This window comes from Camponotus floridanus, unplaced genomic scaffold (assembly GCF_003227725.1).
Source record: "Camponotus floridanus strain SB8 unplaced genomic scaffold, Cflo_v7.5 scaffold150, whole genome shotgun sequence".
In the NCBI taxonomy this organism is placed as follows: domain Eukaryota; kingdom Metazoa; phylum Arthropoda; class Insecta; order Hymenoptera; family Formicidae; genus Camponotus; species Camponotus floridanus.
This window is the reverse complement of record NW_020229271.1, coordinates 355,562-378,037: the sequence shown is the minus strand read 5'-3', so window position 1 is coordinate 378,037 and position 22,476 is coordinate 355,562. Positions and strand designations below refer to the sequence as shown.

General features: G+C 31.0%; 1 protein-coding gene and 1 pseudogene across 1 annotated transcript; one reads left to right on the top strand and one right to left on the bottom strand.

Annotated features, from left to right (window-relative positions):
* Positions 1-13,546: 13,546 nt before the first annotated feature.
* LOC112637289 lies at positions 13,547-17,266 on the top strand (annotated as a pseudogene).
* Positions 17,267-17,359: 93 nt separating this feature from the next.
* On the bottom strand, positions 17,360-20,236 carry LOC105252706. The gene is made up of 4 exons (XM_025406677.1): positions 20,216-20,236; positions 19,688-19,956; positions 18,706-19,010; positions 17,360-17,540 (listed from the first exon to the last, which is right to left on the bottom strand). Exons 1-4 carry the CDS (start codon positions 20,223-20,225, stop codon positions 17,360-17,362), a joined length of 765 nt encoding a protein of 254 aa, XP_025262462.1. The 5' UTR covers positions 20,226-20,236.
* Positions 20,237-22,476: the final 2,240 nt, after the last annotated feature.

Below are 22,476 nucleotides of genomic sequence, written 5' to 3'. Positions count from 1 at the left end.
AAAATGCGTCATGCTGATAATACACTATACAGCAAAACATTTAAAAAGGACTCCATAAGACACTTAAATCATGTGTAGAACATCAAAAGTATAAAAGTTCTTGCTCAAGTGGCAGTTTTCGGGTTTATATATAGTAGCGAAATGGCAGTTTTCAGGTCCATATGTTGTAGCGAAATGGCAGCTTTCGGGTCCATATGTTGCAGCGAAATGGCAATTTTCGGATCGTTAATTTTCGACAAGAAAAGACTAAAATTATTAATACTTCTTAAATGATGAGATTTGATCATTTAGGACGAACAATGATTTCCGTTATTCTCTAAAACTGGATTTGGATATAAAATTCAGTTTCCATAAATTCTTTTTGTTCAAACAACCGATTTCGTTACCCAGATTGCCAACCACTGATATTCAAAGTTAAAGTGGATCATGTTAAATTAAAAATGCGTCATGCTGATATACAGTATAGAGCAAAACATTTAAAGAAGACTCCATAAGACACGTAAATCATGTGTAGAAGATCGAAAGTATAAAAGTTCTTGCTCAAGTGGCAGTTTTCGGGTTTATATGTAGTAGCGGAATGGCAGTTTTCGGGTCCATATTTTGTAGCGAAATGGCAGCTTTCAGGTCCATATGTTCTAGCGAAATGGCAATTTTCGGATCGTTAATTTTCGATAGGAAAAGACTAAAATTATTAATGCTTCTTAAATGATGAGATTTGATCATTTAGGACGAACAATGATTTCCGTTATTTTCTAAAACTGGATTTGAATATAAAATTCAGTTTCAATAAATTCTTTTTCTTCAAACAACCGATTTCGTTACACAGATTGTCAAAAACTGATGTTCAAAGTTAAAGTCGTGGATCATGTCAAACTCATAGTGCGACATGTCGATAATTAAATTTAATGCAAAATATTTAAAAAGAACTCCATGAGATATTTAAATTATGTGTAGAAGATCGAAAGTATAAAAGTTCTTGCTCAAATGGCAGTTTTCGGGTCCATATGTAGTATCGAAATAGCAGTTTTCAAATCTATACATATTTAGTAGCGAATTGGCAGTTTTCAGATCTATACACATTTAGTAGCGAATTGGCAGTATTCATGTCTACATATAATGGGATGCAGTTTTCAGGTCTGTATGTAGCAGCAAAATGGCAGTTTTTAGGTCTATTTATAGCAGTGGAATGGCAATTTTCAGATTATTTTGTTCAATATTGGAAAATGTTTAAAGTAAGATAAACCAAAACTGTAATTTTCCTTTAATCATTTATTTTTCTGTATTCAAACGGCAGTTGTTAAATTTATCGAAATTTTGAGTAAAATGTTATATTAGGTATTATATTATAAGACCTGAAAACTACCCTAACGTACAATTTATTTTTAACAAAATGGTACATTTCAGGACTTGCACTTTTATACGAAATTTTTACTTAATATTGCATTTTAGTAATTTATTACATTATCAATTAATGTAATTTGTTATATTCAATTGCAAAAAACTCAAATAAAATAAATTATTTGCTTTTTTTATTGAAAAAATGGACGGTCTGAAAACTGCCTTTTCTCTAAAGAATTCGGTAAAATGGCAGATTTAAGGACTTATGAAAAAATCATATATAATTTATTAATTTTTTTATTTTACTATACAAAATTGATCAAAATCTACTAATTGGTATCAAATATATAGAATATAATCGTTAAATAAAAAGATATTTGCTGTTTTAATTAAAAATATAACTGACCTGATAACTGCCAATCCATACATATTTCAAAATATTTTGAAAAATATTGATTTATATCAACAAAAAAGTCTTCCAAACATAATTTACTTCATTATTATACACAAAAATCACGTTTTTAAAACACGTCCTGAAACCTGCCTTTCTACATAAATATATATATATATATATATATATATATATATACAGCGTGTGTCAAAAGTTCCGGGACGGCTGGATAATTTGAAAAATACGCATCACAGAGGAAAATGACCTAGACAAAAGTTGTAGGATTTTTCCCGGGCAATCCGACGGTGACCTTAGATTTGACCTTGGATAGTCATTTGAAGGTCACATAAAGATTACCTTCAATTTCTTAAATGGAACCCCCTATTTTTCATTGCATATTCTTGTAGCTTATCTCGAGAGCTTTCCAAAACACTATAATTAAGTACCTTTTTATTAAGTACTTTTTGAGTTATAACGCTTGAAATAATTTCTTAATTTTACATAAACCATAAAAGATCTAGTAAACCATTCATTTTTCGATTATCTTACCTTCATACTTTTATGTACAAAATAATGAGAGGAATCAATTGGTGTAAAGAAAACATACAGTTGTTTTTAAGAAAAAATATGGAATTGTTAATTGCAAATTACATATTTTTTCTTAGATACTATGTGTTTTCTTTACACCAATTGATTCCTCTCATTATTTTGTACATAAAAGTATGAAGGTAAGATAATCGAAAAATGAATGGTTTACTAGATATTTTATGGTTTATGTAAAATTAAGAAATTATTTCAAGCCTTATAACTCAAAAAGTACTTAAGGGGGGAAATTCCTGTAAACGACATGTTTTTCAATAATTTTTTATAAAAAACTGAAAGCATTTATTGCAATTTCTAAAGTTACATATTACAATAGACGTTAAAATGTGTACGAAAAAATTTTTTTATGAATAAAAAAAAAAAATGGCGACGCTACAGCTGACCAAATCTGATTCCTCGGATTTGCGCCGTGCAACGCCTAGATCCTTGTTATCTGAAATCAACGAACAAAATTTTTTCCATTAAAATATGAAATTCTTCTTTGCATGAACCTAAAATTAATTTAAAAAAGTGAAAAATAAAAATTTAAGGATAAAAAGAAAAAAAAACTTTTTTTTTCATAAACAAATTGTTAAAAACAATACTTAATATTACAATTTTTATAAAATTTTAGGTTCATGCAAAGGCCAATAAGTTAAAGAATATCCGTGTGAAATTTCAAGTCAATCGGTTGAAAACTTCGTGAGTTACGCTGCACGGCGCGGAAAAAAACGTGTTTCGAGAAAAACGCCATTTAAGTTTTTGTTCTTGAAAAGTAAAGTTTAGAGTGATTTATAATTACCCAAGCTTAATCAGCAATGCTAGGACCATAGAACAAGCCTTGTACTTCAAGGAAATCATCCATCTCGACTGTTTTTTTCTCTTTTTGAGCAGATCTGGCCTCTTTGGACGAATTTAATGAACGTCGATCTTGTGTCTTCACTCGATTGGTGTCGTACGAATCGGCGAACATTTTACATTCCAAGCCGATTGGCAGTTCCAGATCGTTCATGATTCTAAGGACAAATGAATATCCATCATTGAATATTCCTGCAGCTAAATATGCCGCAATTTCTATTATTTTTGAACCAGAATTCAAATGTTTAGGAGCTAAACGCCACAGTCGCATTAAAAGATTCGTTAGCGTTTTGAGTAAAACCGCCAATGCAACGCTCCAGTAAATCGTCTCGTGATAAATCTTCGTATATCGGAAGAATATTCTTTTGTATTTCTGGGTGTAGAGGGGCTGGATGTTCATAAGTAGCTTTGTTTGCTTGAGCAGCGTTATACGCACACCACGAGTCGGCGCCAGTGGGACAGAACTGATGTTGCGGATTTTCATCGATCGAGATCAAGTGGTAAAATGTAGCCATTATTTCTTTTTTCATGTTATCTTTTGATTCTGAATTTCTGCGTATTGCAAGGCCGTAATATTTTGTTAATTTTTTTATTAAAGCGTCAGTCAGTTTGCCTTTGCCGCCAAGTTTTGCGGTTTTTTTTATATTTCGAAGGCGACTTCCCATTCGCTTTTCCACATGGCCCACACACTCACTTTTGATAACTGCAATATCTTCGTACGGCTTAGCATATAATATAGACTTAAAAGTTTTTGTATCGCCATCCCCCACGTAATTAGTGTAACGAACACCAAATTTTTCTTCAGAACGGAGGAACATTTCGAGAACGGCGTCAACCTCCATCTTTCCCGCCGAGCCTTTGTGATTGATGGAACAATTCTCCATGTGATTTGCGCCTTCAGGGTCGTCGGCGTTATTTCGGAAATAGGTGCATGCATGGCAATAGCTACTTTTTACTACTAAATCAATTACTTTGCCTGAGTAGTAGGCAATAAGTGTCGTTACGCCGTACAATGAGGAGAAGCCGCGCTTCTTCCACGATCCATCACCACTCACAGTTAAATTTAATAACGGCTGTTCCCTCGCCTCATTTTCTTTTTTCTCATCTTCGATTGCATTTTTACTACTCACATTGAACACTTTCTTGACGGATGTGTACACATGCTGAATTATTCGATCATAAGCGTGCTGGCTTAGTCTACTGCCGAAATTCATAATACCACAGAATATATTTATTCCTTCTCGAGCAACACCAAGTAAACGCATTGCCAAAACGATTCGTCGGTTTATTTCATATGCATTGTGTAACAATGAACTTGAGGGAATCATTGTAGTTCCACATTTGCAGGTAACTGTAATTTTGAAGCCTAATCCTTTTTGGCCCGATTCCGCAAATGAAACTTTTTGCTTGCACTGTCTGCACACTAGTATGTCGGCAAGGGCAGAGAAAATGCTAATAAATTCTATTATTCGATAGCAAAAGCTATGATTGACAATAATATCGTCAGCCGACTTTTTCAATTTTCTCGCCGAGGCGCTCGTCGTTTCGTCGTTTGATTTTTCATCGACGTCCATGTCTGGCACGCTGGAAAATTGATTGCCTTCATATTTTCGACGACGAGGACGGCTAGCACGATAATTTGGATCATCAGTTGGGATCTTACGGCTCATTATTTCAAATAATCACACACTGACGCGATACAATAAACAAATACACCACGTGGCACTAAATCGTATACTAAGAGTAGGTTCTCTCTCAGCTGCTTTTGTGAAAACAAAAATGTCAGTTATACAAGCCGTCAGAAGCGACCCCAACATTTCAAAAAAGAAAATAGCAAACTTGTTTGGCTTAGAAGAAACGGTAGAGACCGTAAAGAGCGCTCGTTCGCTTACCTGCTATCGATACTTTTGCGCATCACTTTGGTGACTTTCTAGGGACATTAAGGACTTTCTGTTGAGCCCCAAACTTTGAGAATACATTTTTCAGATGCTAAATTAATTTTTAAAGCAAAAAAAAAATGCAAAAAAAAATTTTTTTACAGGAGTTTCCCCCCTTAATAAAAAGGTACTTAATTAAGTGTTTTGGAAAGCTCTCGAGATAAGCTACAAGAATATGCAATGAAAAATAGGGGGTTCCATTTAAGAAATTGAAGGTAATCTTTATGTGACCTTCAAATGACTATCCAAGGTCAAATCTAAGGTCACCGTCGGATTGCCCGGGAAAAATCCTACAACTTTTGTCTAGGTCATTTTCCTCTGTGATGCGTATTTTTCAAATTATCCAGCCGTCCCGGAACTTTTGATACACGCTGTATATGCACGGTGTCCTTGAGCATGTGCTCACGCACTTGTAAGATGGTTGAACGCAGTAAATTAAATAAAATAATCCTATTCTATGTAACGATTTTTGTAATAACAATCGAAATATTAATTATTGAAGTCGGACGAATGAGAGAAGCGCTCGAGCGCTCGAGCTATAGCACGACCCACCGTGTTAGACATTGCCTGCCGGCACGCGGCGAGAGGACGGACAGCGCGCCGCTACCCGTGGTTACCGCTATCACTATCCGCCAATTGCGCGGAGGCCGTAGATGTCGACCGACCGCTCTCTCGCAAGGTACAACCCGGCTACGCGTCGTAGATACCGCCGAGAACGGACTTGGAGCGTCGCGAGCCGCGCAGGGACTGTAGTTGCCGCCCGACCGCTCTCTCGTAGGTACCGCCGAGAACGGACTTGGTGTGTCGCAAGGAGTGGCACTCGTTTGGCCACGTTAATATTGACCACCGTCCCGATTGACCACGTTGCGATTGACCACGTTGCTATTGACCACTTCCCGATTGACCACCGTCCCGATTGACCACCGTCCCGATTGACCACGGTCCCGATTTACCGCCGTCCCGATTGACCGCCGTCCCGATTGACCGCCGTCCCGATTGACCGCCGTCCCGATTGACCGCCGTCCCGATTGACCACTGTCCCGTTTGACCACCGTCCCGATTGACCACCGTCCCGATTGACCACTGTCCCGATTGACCACAAAAAAAAATTAAATAATTAAATTAATATAACTAGTCATAAATATAATAATAAAAAAATATTTTAAAAAATAATTTAAATATTCACATAAGGTATGATTGAGATGCCCACAATTTTACAAACCTATGTGAAATCCCAGTTTGCGTTGCAAAGTACACGCACAGCTGCACAACCCGCAAACCCCCCCCCCCCCACCCTGTTGCAAACCCATGTGAAATTCGGAACGATGGTCAATCGGGACCGTGGACAATCGGGACGGTGGTCAATCGGGACGGTGGTCAATCGGGACCGTGGTCAATCGGGACCGTGGTCATTCGGGACCGTGGTCAATCGGGAAGGTGGTCAATCGGGATGGTGGTCAATCGGGATGTGGTCAATCGGGACGGTGGTCAATATTAACGTGGTCAAACGGGACGCTCCCCGTCGCGAGCAGGATTGCCGCGTAGATCGGTGAGGTTGCCCATTCTTTTATTGTGAGCCACATACGCGATTCGGTCCGCCGGCCGGCCGTTCTGCCGCCATCGCCATTTTCGTGTTTCGCGACCGCTCAGGCTCGGTGCCGAGCCGTCGATATTTGGTGAATTTTTGAGCGATCGGAGGCAAGCGACCGAGGAAAAGCGGACAGTCGTATTGTAGGCATTAATTGATAAGGCAATGTTCGTCTTTCTCCGGGTTTCGTGGTGTTCATTACGCGTAGCTATCGACCGCCGAATATCGACCGCGTGTGCGAAGGATCGCGAAAAGCGTACACCGCCCGTGTCGTCGTATCGCTGTCGTTGCTGCGTGGAACATTTCCGTAAATTATCTCAAGGCGATTCTTGCGTCTAATTGTGTGGATGTCGTCGTCGACTGTTAAGTGTGCGTGTGAACGTCTATTGTATTATATCGTATTGTGTGCGTTAGAGTATTTGCGTCTTCGTCACGCATATTACGACGGCGAATAGAGCGTAATTAGTGATAATTTGCGTCTGTCGAATGTATCGCGGTGCGGAATAATTGCAAAAGTACGACCGAGAGTGAAATTTGAGCTGCTTGCGCGGAAGAAAGAGGCGAAACACCGGCTGAGAAAAATCTCCGGCCGCCTATCGAATATCGAACATATCGCTCGCCTGTCGCATACCAGATCCGTCTTCGCAAAATTACTAATTATTTCCAACCTATGGTTAATTATGCTGTCGAATTATTAAGCTGTCGTTTAGAATTGCGAACTGGGAAATTGTGAGGAAGAGTCCGTAGCGACAAGTCGTCGATTTGGTTGCCGAAATTACGATACGTTTTGGGTGAATATTATCCGCGAATATTTCCGTGTCGAAAATCCTCTGTCTTCTGAAAAGTATCGTTCAGTCCAGCGGACTCCGGCCATAAAAACGGGCTCGGATAAAGAACAGGAATGTTTTAGCGCTCTCTTTTCGGTTGTCGATTTCGAGCGAACATTTGCTTTGACTAATGTCTTATTATCCGTGACAGGATTGATTTGATTGTGTATTTCGCTTTCTCATTTTTTTTTCTTTGAATTTATTGTGAACCGTCGTTTTCAATCTGATTTGTTCAAGTTTATTTTTACATTTTACTTTTATATTATTTCTCTATTAATAAATTTGTTATATTTCTTTGTTAAACTCGCGTAATTTATTTGAGTGTTAGTCTCTCGTGGTTGTCGGTATCCGTCTTTGCGTCTGTTGCATTTTGAATTAGTGAAGTCTCGCATAATCAATTGACTTTCTCTAAAACCCCTCCCCTCTACCGTTAGGCGAGCTAGTCGGCCCGTGGCGAAGCAGGCTATCATTTTTCGCGTTCTATGACGTTTCGTGGAAAACTGATGCGTGAAAGACCGCATCTGACGCCCAACTTATCGAGATATCGAAACGGCCTCCGGCTCGCGCGAGAACGCCCTCCTTCCCTGTTCCTCAGAGCGCGAGTATCTTAATTTCGCTATTTTTTTGACGGCGTTTTTGCTCCCCCGCGTACGCTCTCCTCCAATACCTTGAGGAGTGTTGCGAATAATTTAAATTGAAAAGAAACGTCGCAATATATATATATATATATTACTGCTAAAATTATAATAATTTACTTTGTTCAGAAATCGGAACATTCTTTCGAGTATTTTTATTTGTATTAAAAAATTTCCTTTTTAAGAGGATGCCGGACCTTCCTTTTTTACCGACAAAATTTTGTGCACGGAATACTTTTTATTAGTTGCACAGAATAATAAATACTTTTCCACAATTAAATTACACATAGCAACAAATATGAGAGTGAACCATTTTACGTTCAAAATAAAAAAAAAATAGAAAATTACAGTTTTCTTATCGGCTTCTGACATCAACTCGTAACAATATTAGCTGAATATAAAAGTTTTGCAGTTTGTACGTACAAAATAAGAGCACTCTCAACTTGGAATTTTCTGAAGAAATATAAATGAACAGTCAGAAATGCGTTTAGAAGCGTAGTAAAAATAATTACCGTGCACAAAAATTTCGTGCATATGTGTGTGTGCGAAATCGAGGCATGTGAGGGTGTTTACGACAACTAATCGGATCTCTGATCCAGTGTTGTGAGATGGGCCGGGTTTTTTCGCGCATGCGCGGCTATGTTGACTGTTAGGTTAGTAGTTACAGGTACGTATCTAGTATCTGCAGAAGGTTAGTGCGACGTGAATGCTGAAAGTTTTGGCGGGCTTAACGTGCAATAGAGGAAAAGAGAGATTGGATAGTTGTTGGTGAGTAAATATTAAAATGGATTATAATAATAATAGTAGTAATAGTAGTAGTAGTAGTAGTATTGGAAAAGGAGTTGTTAAAAAACGTAGAATTAGAAATTTTCAACATTCTTGGCTAGATGAAGATATTTTTAAAGGATGGTTAACTCCTCATCCTGTAGAGAATAGAGCGCTTTGTACTGCATGCAATAAGGTCATTAGATGTTGCAAAACAGATTTAGTGAAACACTCACAGACGGCCAAACATATTAAAATGTCAACTCATCGAATTTTAAAGCTACCGTTAGTGTTAATAGTGATTTATCGCATAAAGATAAAGTTAAACGCGCCGAAATTAAATTATCTGTTTTTTTGCGGAACACAATGTAGCTTTTTATGTAGCTGATCATTTAACTCCCTTATTAAAAAATATTTGTATAAATCCCAAAATTGTGCAAGATCTTTCACTTGGTCGAAATAAGTGTGCAAATATTGTTCAAAATATTATTGCAAAACGTGAAGTCGAGACAATTGTTCAATGTTTACAAACATGTAAATTCTCTATTTTAATCGATGAGAGTACGGATATATCGGACACTAAAGTAATGTGTTTACTTGTAAAATATGTTTCGCCTTTAAATAAAAAACTTACAACTCAATTATTAGAATTGTTATCTTTGAACGCTACTGATTGTTCCGCGAGTAAAATTTTTGAAATATTTAAAAACTTTTTAGAAGAAAAAGAAATTCCGATTAAAAATATTGTTGGAATGGCGTGCGATAATGCATCCGTTATGATTGGATGCAATAATTCTTTTATGTCTCGTTTTAAAATAGAAGTACCGGAATTAATAACGTTAAATTGCATTTGCCATTCATCTGCGATTATAGCCAGTAAAGCTTGTGAAAAGTTACCGAATTCTTGCGAAAATTTAATTAGAGGAGTTGCCTTATATTTCGGGTAGTGCGAAGAGATGTGCAATTTTGAACGAATTTCAAGATTTTTTTGAAATTGAAAAAAATAAAATATTAAAATTATCGGAAACGAGGTGGCTTTGTTTGCACAAATGCATTGTCAGACTTCTCAATAATTGGAAAGTTTTGAAAAGTTATTTTATTTTAGCAACAGTAGAGGATAAATTAAAATCTGCCGAAATTATTTTAGAGTATTTAAACGATGATTCCGTTAAAGCATATTTATTATTTTTAAAACATTCATTACATTTTTCAATAATTTCAATGCATTATTTCAATTGCGTGATATATTAATACACAAATTATACGATAGTAGTCGGGAATTGATTTTAAAAATAGCTCAAAATTTTGTAAAAATTGATATTTTAAAAGATATTAACAATTTAGATATCGATAATAAAAATAATATACAAGAAAATATATATGTAGGACCAGAATATGAGAGTGTTTTGGATACATTGTTTTTAGAATGTTCACAACAGATTAGATTGAAATGTTTGGATTTTTACATTACTGCAGTTCGAGAAATGCTTAAACGTTTGCTTTTTAGAGATACACTTTTTCAACAATTAACTTTTTTGGATCCCAAAATTGCTTTGTATGATGAAGGTAGATTAAAAATTAAAGATTTAACTTTAATCGCGAAACGAGTATTGAAAGATATTGACATTACTGATTTAGCTTTCGAATGGAGAATTTTGCCATCGAGTTTTAATGAAGAACGGAAAAAAGAATTAGCTTGTTTAGAAATACATGAAATGTGGCAAAATATTTTAAAATCTACAAATTTCGATGGGGAAAAGATGTTTCCAAATTTAGAATCATTAGTTAACGTAGTTCTTTTTTTTCCTCACTCAAATGCCGAGGCCGAACGAATATTTTCTATTGTAACAGATGTCAAAAATAAAAAAAGAAATCGATTAGCTAATGAGTTAGTCTCTTCAATTTGTGTAGTTCGGTCCAGTTTTCAAGCAAAAAATATTAATTGTATAAATTTTGAAGTTGATTCAAATCATCTAGAACTGCATAATGCACAAAATTTATATGGACAAAAAGGCAAATCTGATGGTGCTTAATATTTTTGCTTTTTGATTTATAATTTTGCTTTTTTATTTTTTTGCATAACTTTTAATTACATTTTCATCTCTAGCCAATATTTACTAATGCATGCTATATAAATGTGATATTATGCTACATAAATGTGATATAAATGTGATATTATATATGTGTATTAATTTTATTTATTTTCTAGATTTTATTTATTTCTTTCGAAAAATGTGCAATATTTTTATTTTTAAAATGAAGGAGTCTTATTATTTAATAAACTTAAGCTGTTTTAATTATAAAATAATTAAATAATATAATGAAACGTTGGTATTGTAAATAAACGTTGGTATTTATTAATTTTATTAAATTTTTAGAAATTTTTTAAAATGATTAAAAATATATTTTTTTTTATTATCTGTTATCTACGTGTATAATATTTATTTAATTTTAATATTAATATAAAGATTTTAATATTTATAAAATTAAACTTAATTTTGTATTAAATGTACTTTTGTTTTATGAATACTAGTAAGGTTTTTGGCAGTTTTCCTTACCCTTGCAACAAATGTTGGTATTCCATTTTTCTGCCAAATAAAATTTTTTATTTTGTTAAATATTTTGTTGTATATTTGATTTAAAGTTATTTTAACATCCTTTCATCATGTTTGTAACATATTCTTTCATCTTTTATAACACATACACACGCACGCACGCACACGCACACGCACGCGCGCGCGCACACACACACACACACACACACACACACACACACACACACACTTTTTGTAATTTCAGAAAAAATAAATTGACATTTATATAGTATAAAATATATACAGCATATATACACATAATTATATATATACATATACAGCGTGTCCCAAAAGTATGGACACACCTGATTTTCTTGGAAAATAAGCGTGCTAGAAAAAAACGTCAATAACAAAAGTTTCGGGAAATCAAACGGTGCAACTAAGAGAGACCTTGAGTTTAACCTTGAGCTTGACCTTCAAGGTTATTTGAAGGTCAAAGTGTTTTTTTTAATGGGAACCTCTATTTTTGATTGTATATTCTTATAGCTGACCTCGAGAGCTTTCCAAAACACTATAATAAAATATTTTTCCCTCAAGCATTTATCGAGTTATGAGGCTTCAAATCATTTCTTAATTTTACATAAACCGTAAAATATCTTGTAAAATATTCACTTTTCGATTATTTTACCTTAATACTTTTATGTACAAAATAATGAGAGGAATCAATTGGTGTAAAGAAAACATACAGTTGTTTTTAAGAAAAAATATGGAATTGTTAATTGCAAATTACATATTTTTTCTTAAAAACAACTATATGTTTTCTTTACGCCAATTGATTCCTCTCATTATTTTGTACATAAAAGTATTAAGGTAAAATAATCGAAAAGTGAATATTTTACAAGATATTTTACGGTTTATGTAAAATTAAGAAATGATTTGAAGCCTCATAACTCGATAAATGTTTGAGGGAAAAATATTTTATTATAGTGTTTTGGAAAGCTCTCGAGGTCAGCTATCAGAATATACAATCAAAAATAGGGGTTCCCATTTAAAAAAAACACTTTGACCTTCAAATAACCTTGAAGATCAAGCTCAAGGTCAAACTCAAGGTAACTCTTAGATGCACCGTTTGATTTCTCGAAACTTTTGTTATTGATGTTTTTTTCTAGCACGCTTATTTTCCAAGAAAATCAGGTGTGTCCATATTTTTGGGACATATATATATTTAGGATATATATATATACATATCCTAATATATCCATAAAATAATTTAAAAAATAATATTTTCTCTTAAATTATAAAAACTTTTGCAAAATTATAAACGGATGACCAACGTGGTACTATGGTACACCTTTTTATGTATAGAGATACTTCATTGATACTACGTTCGCCGCGCATGCGCGAAAAAACCCGGCCCGTCTCACAACATTGGTCCGGATCTCTGAAGTAATCGAATTAGATTAACAGCCATCGAAAGAATTAGCGGTCGAGCTGATTGGAAAAATTGTGAAAAACATTATAAGAAAATATAGAAGGTACTTTATTATTCTTTTAATTAATATATCTTTATTTATCAAATATGTATTAATAAACAAATGTATTATACTGGAATAAGATGTTTTCTATAAAATAAGAATAACTCTTAACCTCGCTTTATTTTAATTATTAATATAATATATAAACGATATTAATTTGCAAAATAATGCAAATAACAAAATATATGTACGTAGCAATAACAATTAAATTTTAGCATGAATTTCTTATTCATCTTGTAATTATTAATTTTTGAAAGTTTATCAATTAAATGTAATGTAATATGTAAATATGTAATATGTGAAGTTGTTATTTGTTAATATTGCTTAGACTTTTCTTTTTTTTTTTAACATGAAAATAGTAATATAAAAATTAATATTTTCTCCTGACGATAGTTTCTAATTATATGTATAAAATACATTTGATATGAGTTTTATATAAATTAAAGATGTGTAAATATAAATATGTGTAATCTGTAATTATTTATTATATATTACTATGGTGAAAAAAATCTGTATCATTGCAGAGAATACAAAATGGATATATTTTTATTATGGAATGTTTTTTAATAATGATCAAGATGATTATGAAGATGATTGGGAAATAATGCACCTAAGAGAACCACATCTCAAAATTAATCATTTCTTTGAAAATATTGTTCTTCATTATTCTTTAACAGGTAAAAATAAAGCTAAATTTTATCTATGTATTTTTATTTTCTGCATACATTTATGCAGAATAATATATAATTTTGCAACATTTATAATAATATTATTACTTTAATTTAGATTTCAAATCACATTTTCGTATTCAAAGAAATACTTTTGAACTGTTGATACAATCCTTTGGATTTGAATTATTGGAAAATAATGATTCTCCTCAATTACCACCAGCTAAGCAATTAGCTATTGCCTTATGGATTTTTGGCAATCAAGAAGTGTATAGGTTAGTATAGTTAAAAAATTTTGCAATTTTTTTGTTATTTATTTTGTCATATTATTTTAAAATCTTTTTGTTTAAAAAATTATTTTCTTCTTTAGATCCGTTGCAAATCGATTTGGAGTTTCCAAAGACTCTATATGGAGTGTTGTTTTTAATGTAGCTTACACATTACAGCGACATGTGCAAAATTATATTAAATGACCAGAAGTTCGCGAAATATTAATTATACAAGAAAAATTTGCTGCCATTAGTGATTTTCTAGGTGTGGTAGGCGTCATTGATGGCTGCCACATTCCTATTAGTGCTCCTACTGAATATCCAATTAGTTATATAAATAGAAAAGGATTTCATTCCATATTACTTCAAGGTATTTGTAATAATAAAATGCAATTTATTGATGTTATTGTGGGAATTTGTGGCAGTGTTCATGATGCCCGAGTTTGGCGATTAAGGGGATGCTGTACTCGACTGTATTATCGACAAAATTACCATTTTCGTAGTTCTGGTCTTTTGTCGCAATAATTTGACAGAATTGAAAATATTTATGTAGGATTGCAATACATACATAAATAATCCTAGGAAACTCCGATTTTATATGAAAAACGAGAAATAATTATAAAATTACAGTTTTCCTTATCCATTTTATCCTAATATGGCGTCTCGAATTGTAGACGAACTGTCAACTCGTCATAATATGTACTTCATATAAAAGCTATATAGTTTGTATGAACGTAAAAACAAGTTTGCTTGGATCGAATTATACGAAAAAACATTGTTGAACCTTTGAAATCAAAATTAGAAGTTAAATATAAAAGTATAGTATGTAGAACGATTCGTGTGTATGTATGCGTGAGTGTAGGTAAAGTGGAGTAAAAAATAGCAACAAATTAGTTCCAGGATATTACGATAGAAGATGTTCTATCTCCATCTCCATCTCTCTCTCTCTATTTGTATAAGTTATATTGAACAATAAACAACTAGATTATTTGTTCACAACAATCGACATAAATCACATACATCACTTGTGATCTTGTATATACGTATGCACATATAATTGAACGTAGTTCTACATTTGAAAAATAAGTATATTTTAATTGATAATAAGAATATTTTGAATAAGTATATTTTAATTTTAAATAATATTTAACATAAAGAAAAATTTGAAAATGAAAAAACAATAATTTAAATAATAATATTTAATATAAACTTGAATTTGAAAATGAAAAAACATTAATTTTAATAAATAATATATAACATAAGGATGAAATTGAAAATGAAAAAGCATTAATTTTAATAAATAATATTTAACATAAACATGAAAGAATAATTATAATTATTATTATACTATTTTTATTTTTTTTCAAAATATTTTAATTATTATTAATAATATTTAGTGTTTCTATATTGAGGAGTGTTTTTATATTTAGGAGATATGGAGACAAAGGATAGGGAGAAAAGAATATGCTTTGTGTATCTTTATAATTATTTACACAATATATTTATTCATATATTATATATATGCATATATTTCAATATATACAAAGTTGTTATTGTATATTAGTACCAGTATATAAGTTATTATTTATAAGTAATTATTATATTACTTATAAAAACTTATAACTACTTATTTATATAACTTATAATTACTTATAAAATTAAACACAATTTTTACTGTACTTGTACAGAATAACACTCTACATTAAACACTAACCATATATAAAAAGTTTATTTTTTCATAATGAAGATTTAGAATTTTTAAAGAAAACAAAAAGACTGCAAAATATTATACATTATTATAAGTAATTATATAATTACTTATAATAACTTACAATTACTTATTTATATAACTTATAATTATTTATAAAATTAAATATAATTTTTACTGTATTTGTACAAAATAACGCATCGTACATTAAACACTAGCCATATATAAAATGTTTATTTTTTCATAATGAAGATTTAGAATTTTTAAAGAAAACAAAAAGACTGCAAAGTATTATATTGTGAGTTATTATAAGTAATTATTATATAATTACTTATAACGTAAAATTACTTATTTATATAACTTATAATTACTTATAAAATTAAATATAATTTTTATTGTACTTGTACAGAATAACGCACCGTACATTAAATACCAGCCATATATAAAATGTTTATTTTTTCATAATAAAGATTTAGAATTTTTAAAGAAAACAAAAGGACTGCAAAATATTATACGTAATAATTACTTATAATAACTTATCTAAATCTTTATTATGAAAAAATAAACATTTTATATATGGCACAGTAAAAATTATATTTAAATCATACAGATAATGGAGAAATGACAAATATCAAAATAAAAATTTAATAAAGTAATGAAACGAAAATAAAAATTTATACGGTAATGAAACTAAACATAATATCGCATACAATACTTTGTACTTTTTTCAACATTCATTTTTTCATGAAATTCTTCTTTTTCATTTCTTCTTTTTTTTACAGAAAAGGAAGAAGTGCTTCATTTATTTAATATTCGTACTAAATCTTTTATTCTGTGTAGTTATATAATTATAAACTAATATTATTATTAATTCTTAAGATCATGATGCCAAAGATCATCATCTAAATATCAATGACTTTTTTTTATGAATAATCTTGTTTTATGTATGTTTCTTTCAGTTGCACTTTTCCTGCATTATGTCACCATTTATTCTCTTTTACTATATTTATTATAAGTTTATTATAAGTTGACTCGAATTATACATATAAATGCATTAGGTTGATTTGTAAATTTTATTTGTTCCTATTATTTAAAATAAAATGAATTAGCGTCTCTCTTTTTCTTTTGATCACTATTTTATAGTATTGTATTATGAATGAATTCAGCAGAGAAAAATCGCTTAGTAGCAATTCAACGTAATCAGTTTCTTTCAAATCTAACAATCAACATCGAACATCGAAAGAATATGACAACAATTTTCTCTGCTGAACGCGATCAATGCAGGCAAACTATTTTGTTTTACTTTTATCTAAAAACAATAGAAATATTTAATCGCTAATTTAATGATTATAAGAAAAAGGCTGTGTTTTTTTTTATACATGTACTAGTGATAATACAGCACAATGTAAATATATATGTATTGCTACACATATTTTAGTACTGCCACCGGCGTAGTTTTAAAAGTTCCACCGATGCGGACTCTGCCACCCAAGAGTGACAGTCCCAGCACCCACCGGCGTAGTTTTAAAAGTTCCACCGATGCGGACTTGCCACCCAAGAGTGACAGTCCCAGCACCCACCGGCGTAGTTTTAAAAGTTCCACCGATGCGGACTCTGCCACCCAAGAGTGACAGTCCCAGCACCCACCGGCGTAGTTTTAAAAGTTCCACCGATGCGGACTCTGCCACCCAAGAGTGACAGTCCCAGCACCCACCGGCGTAGTTTTAAAAGTTCCACCGATGCGGACTCTGCCACCCAAGAGTGACAGTCCCAGCACCCACCGGCGTAGTTTTAAAAGTTCCATCGATGCGGACTCTGCCACCCAAGAGTGACAGTCCCAGCACCCATCGGCGTAGATTTAAAAGTTCCACCGATGCGGACTCTGCTACCCAACATATGGCAGTACTAAAATATGTGTAGCAATACATATATACACATTTACATATGTATGCATATAAGAGGCTAAGACAGCATCAACTAAATACGACGGCGATTGCAAAGAGCTAGTGTTACAGAGTCGATGTCATCAGGGGCGACGTATGAAATAAAAGAAAACGATGTATGAAATAAAAGAAAATGTACATACAAATATGAAAGTAACTGCATATTTAATTATTGCATACTTTTCTTTTTACTGCATGCAGATCATAGACATAACATAGACTGCTCATAAGGTAGCGAAGAGTGTCCTCCTGAGAGAAAAAGATGATAGCATGAAGTTTATTTGTATTTCTATCTTTTTCTGGTGTACGCGTGATGCAATTTCAAGTTAAAAGTCAATAACTTGAATTTGCATCACGCATGTGTGTCAGAAAAAGACAGATACACAAATTAATTAATGCTATCCTTTTCTCTCAGGAGGATATTCTTCGCTATCTTATGAACAGTCTATGTAAATATGTCTATGATGCAGGTATAAATAATACTTGGATTTTTAAAATTTGTGAGAAAAGAGAATATGATAGAGAGAATATTATATTAGAGATGTCCAAACTTTTATTAAAATATTGATAGGTATAGTCTCTCAGTTCTAAATATTTAAAAATATAATTAGAATATATTTACTATAATATTTATCTGTTATTATTTGTAATCTGAAAATCTATTGTAATTATAACATTTTTCATTTATTCTTTTAATTCATATTTATTTTTCATTACTAATTTGATATATGACGCTAAGACATTTTATGTTTTTAGACTATAAAAACGTATGTTCTTATTGTATTTCAGAAAATTAATCAAGTCGTGCATATAGATGAAACAATCGCGCAATTTAAATATGTGTTTAAAGAACAGCAAGTCAGACAGAAAATTATTTGAAAGAAAATTGTGATTTATATCATATTTATATTCGTCAAAATGATTAATCTGTAGATGCAATTTCAAGTTAAAAGACTAGCCAAAATTGTAAATTTTAGAAGAAAATGCAACTGAAAAATAATTATTTTTTTATCAAAATATGTTAGCAATAAAAGTTTATCCATAAAAAAAATCCATAAAATGAAATTAAAAATTTTTTTCTAGTAATAAAATTTAAACGCAAAAATCGATTTTAAAAAGGTCTATACATATGCGCGTAAGGAGAAGAAAATATTACGTTCGAAGGCGTTCCGTAAGGCGGTGGTTGCGGATGAGTCGGTGCTCCGTAAGGCGGTGGTTGTGGGTGAGCCAGTGCAGCAAAATGCGGTGGTGCGCACATAAACGGCGCTGCATAAGCCGATGGTGCGTAAAACGATGGTATTGGCGATGGTGCCACATACACAGGTGGTGCAGGAATACGTGTCCTGTATTGCGCTTTGTGTCTTTGATATTCTTCTTTTTTTAATTTCTTCCTTTCCTTGGCGACTTCCCGACGCACGACTTGATTAATTCTCTGAAATATAAAATATAAAATAAGACAATAGAAAGACAAGAATAAGACAAGAAAATACGTTTTTATAGTCTAAAAACATAAAATGTCTTAGCGTCATATATCAAATTAGTAATGAAAAATAAATATGAATTACAAGAATAAATGAAAAATGTTATAATTACAATAGATTTTCAGATTACAAATAATAACAGATAAATATTATAATAAATATATTCTAATTATATTTTTAAATATTTAGAACTGAGAGACTATACCTATCAATATTTTAATAAAAGTTTGGACATCTCTAATATAATATTCTCTCTATCATATTCTCTTTTCTCACAAATTTTAAAAATCCAAGTATTATTTATACCTGTATCATAGACATATTTACATAGATTGTTTATAAGGTAGCGAAGAATATCCTCCTGAGAGAAAAGGATAGCATTAATTAATTTGTGTATCTGTCTTTTTCTGACACATGCGTGATGCAATTTCAAGTTATTGACTTTTAACTTGAAATTGCAACACGCGTACACCAGAAAAAGATAGAAACACAAATAAACTTCATGCTATCATCTTTTTCTCTCAGGAGGACACTCTTCGCTACCTTATGAGCAGTCTATGTTAATCTGTTTATGATCTGCATGCAGTAAAAGGAAAAATATGCAATAATTAAATATGCAGTTACTTACTTTCATATTTGTATGTATATTTTCCTTTATTTCATACGTCGTTGCCCCTGATGACATCGACTCTGAAACACTAGCTCTTTGCATTGTCGTATTGTCGTCGTCGTATTTAGTTGACTCTGGTGTCTTTGACTCCGTTGACTTTTGCGTAAACTTTTGCATCGTCGCCGTTGCTTTTGGCACCGTCTTATAAGTGGATTTGCGGAGATTTATCTCAGACTTCGCAATCGGAGAGAGAACATTTTTAACTCTCTCCATTGGTTCACTTCTTCCTGAAACAAATATACATTAATTAATATTTACGTATATGTGTCTATTAAACAGATTATTTTATAAAATAGTCTTTAATTACTGTCTTATTACTATTACTGTACTTAACCAACAAATATTGTTACAATTTACGTGGTTATTTATACTGTTTCTAATGATACTATTATAACAGCTAATAAATTTCTATACTAATAAAAAGTATCTACTGATAAAAAGTACTACTAATAAAGCAATATAATGTTTATACGAGCGTGTACTTACGTGTATTCATCGTGCGACGGATGGAATATTACTGCGCACTGCGGTTATCTTCCAGACACGTTCGCACTTGTTTCGGACACTCGCTTATCACGTGCACGATCCGACGTTGTCACGTGTAACATATATATGTGTCGTGTGACGAAGAAGCCAACGAACAACATTGTATAATTAGACAATTCAGTAATTGTATAATTTTATTCGTAAGTATTGCTAATTTTTTTTGTGATATTACGAAATATTATAATTATGTACAGGGCGTTTAATTTTAATCGCCCACACAGTATTTCAAAAAAATTATTATTTTAAATTTATTATTAATTTTATTCTCTTACAGCAATAAATACGAAATGAAAGAAGATTTAAAAAACAAATATCCTTCCCGCCTCCGACTTTCTCGAAAAAAAGGATGGGCAAAAAGGTATGTTTTGCATAATTATAAAAGCTTGTAGGCAGAATAGTTATGGTTGCACTTCTATTATAAAATTTAGGTACAAATAAGTAATCATATATTGTGTATCGATATATCAAATATCAAAACTTGCATATATACATATATATATATATATATATATATATATATATTATATATAATATATATCTTATAATTTTTAAAAATATCTTATTATTTTTAATTTAAAAATATTTTATTATTTTTAATTAACAAAATTAAAGTTTTATTAATTAAATTGTATAACATTAAAAATTATAATTGACTTACTAATTTATATATATTTATGTATAATTACTTTTATAAGTTTAATTTTTATATATAAATTTATATTGGTAGTTTTGATAATATTTGAAATAATAATTTTGAATATTTCTATTATTATTGTATATTTAATTTATAGAATAATAAATTGAGAAGTATTTATAGTTTATTATTTAATTTTTATAGTTTGTGAAAGGACTTTAGAGTTACCTTTATTAGTTTTAATATAATTCGATATCATGGTAATAAGTTGTATTATTTTTTTAATTTTAGAAAGTTTTAAATAGAACATATGCATGATAAAATTATTTTTTGAATAAAAATCAAATTTTCATAAAAAAACTTACTCCAATTCAAATTAAATCCGTAAATATAAATTTAAAAAAAAAGATCAATCTTATTAAAAAATAAAGATTGTAATGAAATATAATTTTTTTACTATAAATCATAAAATTCATAAAAAAAATAATTTTATCATACATATGTTCTATCTAAAACTTTCTAAAATTAAAAAAATAATACAACTCATTACCATGATATAAAATTAAATTAAAATAAATTATAGGTAACTCTAAAGTCCTTTCACAAAGTATAAAAATTTAATAATAAACTATAAATAATTTTCAATTTATTATTTTACAAATTAAATACATAATTATAAAAATATTCGAAACTATTATTTTAAATATTATTAAAACTACCAATATATTGTAAATTTATATATAAAAATTGAACTTCTCAAAATAATTATACATAAATAAATATAAATTATTAAGTCAATTATAATTTTTAATATTATATATATAGTTTAATTAATAAAACTTTAATTTTGTAAATTAAAAATATTTTTAAAAATCATAAGATATATATATATATATATATATATATATATACATATATATATATACATATAGGGTGTCCCAAAACTCATAATCAATCTTACAAAGACAGATTCCTGGTATCATTTGGAGACGATTTTTCCTCAGCAAAAATGTCAATAAAGGCCATCATTTTTTGCGTGTTCCTTATCTTTTTCATCATATATCTTTGCAATTAAGCCTTTAATTAAAACTCAACTAAAGTAAACTCTATTTAAAATTAATTGAAGAATGTGGTTTTGTTAATATTTTATTTTTGCAAAGCTTAATTTACGGAAAATCCCTTAATTCCAATCACTTATAATTCGAAAATTATTAGTGCCTCGACATTTTCATTGAGGAAAAATCGTCTTCAGATGATTCCAGGAATCTGTCTTTGAAAGATTGATTATGAGTTTTGGGACATTCTGTATATAAGCAAGTTTCGATATTTGATTTATCGATATACGATATATGATTACTAACTTGTAATCCTAAATTTTATAATAAAAGTGCTGCAACCATTACTATTCTGTCCATATATGTATGTATGTATGTATGTATGTATATACGTGTGTGTGTGTGTGTATATCCTAAAAGTTCGGCAACGGTCAAATATATCGTAAAATATGAATTTTCTTAAAAAATGTTTCAAACAAAAGTTGTAGGATTCGGAGAGGGACATAAGATAG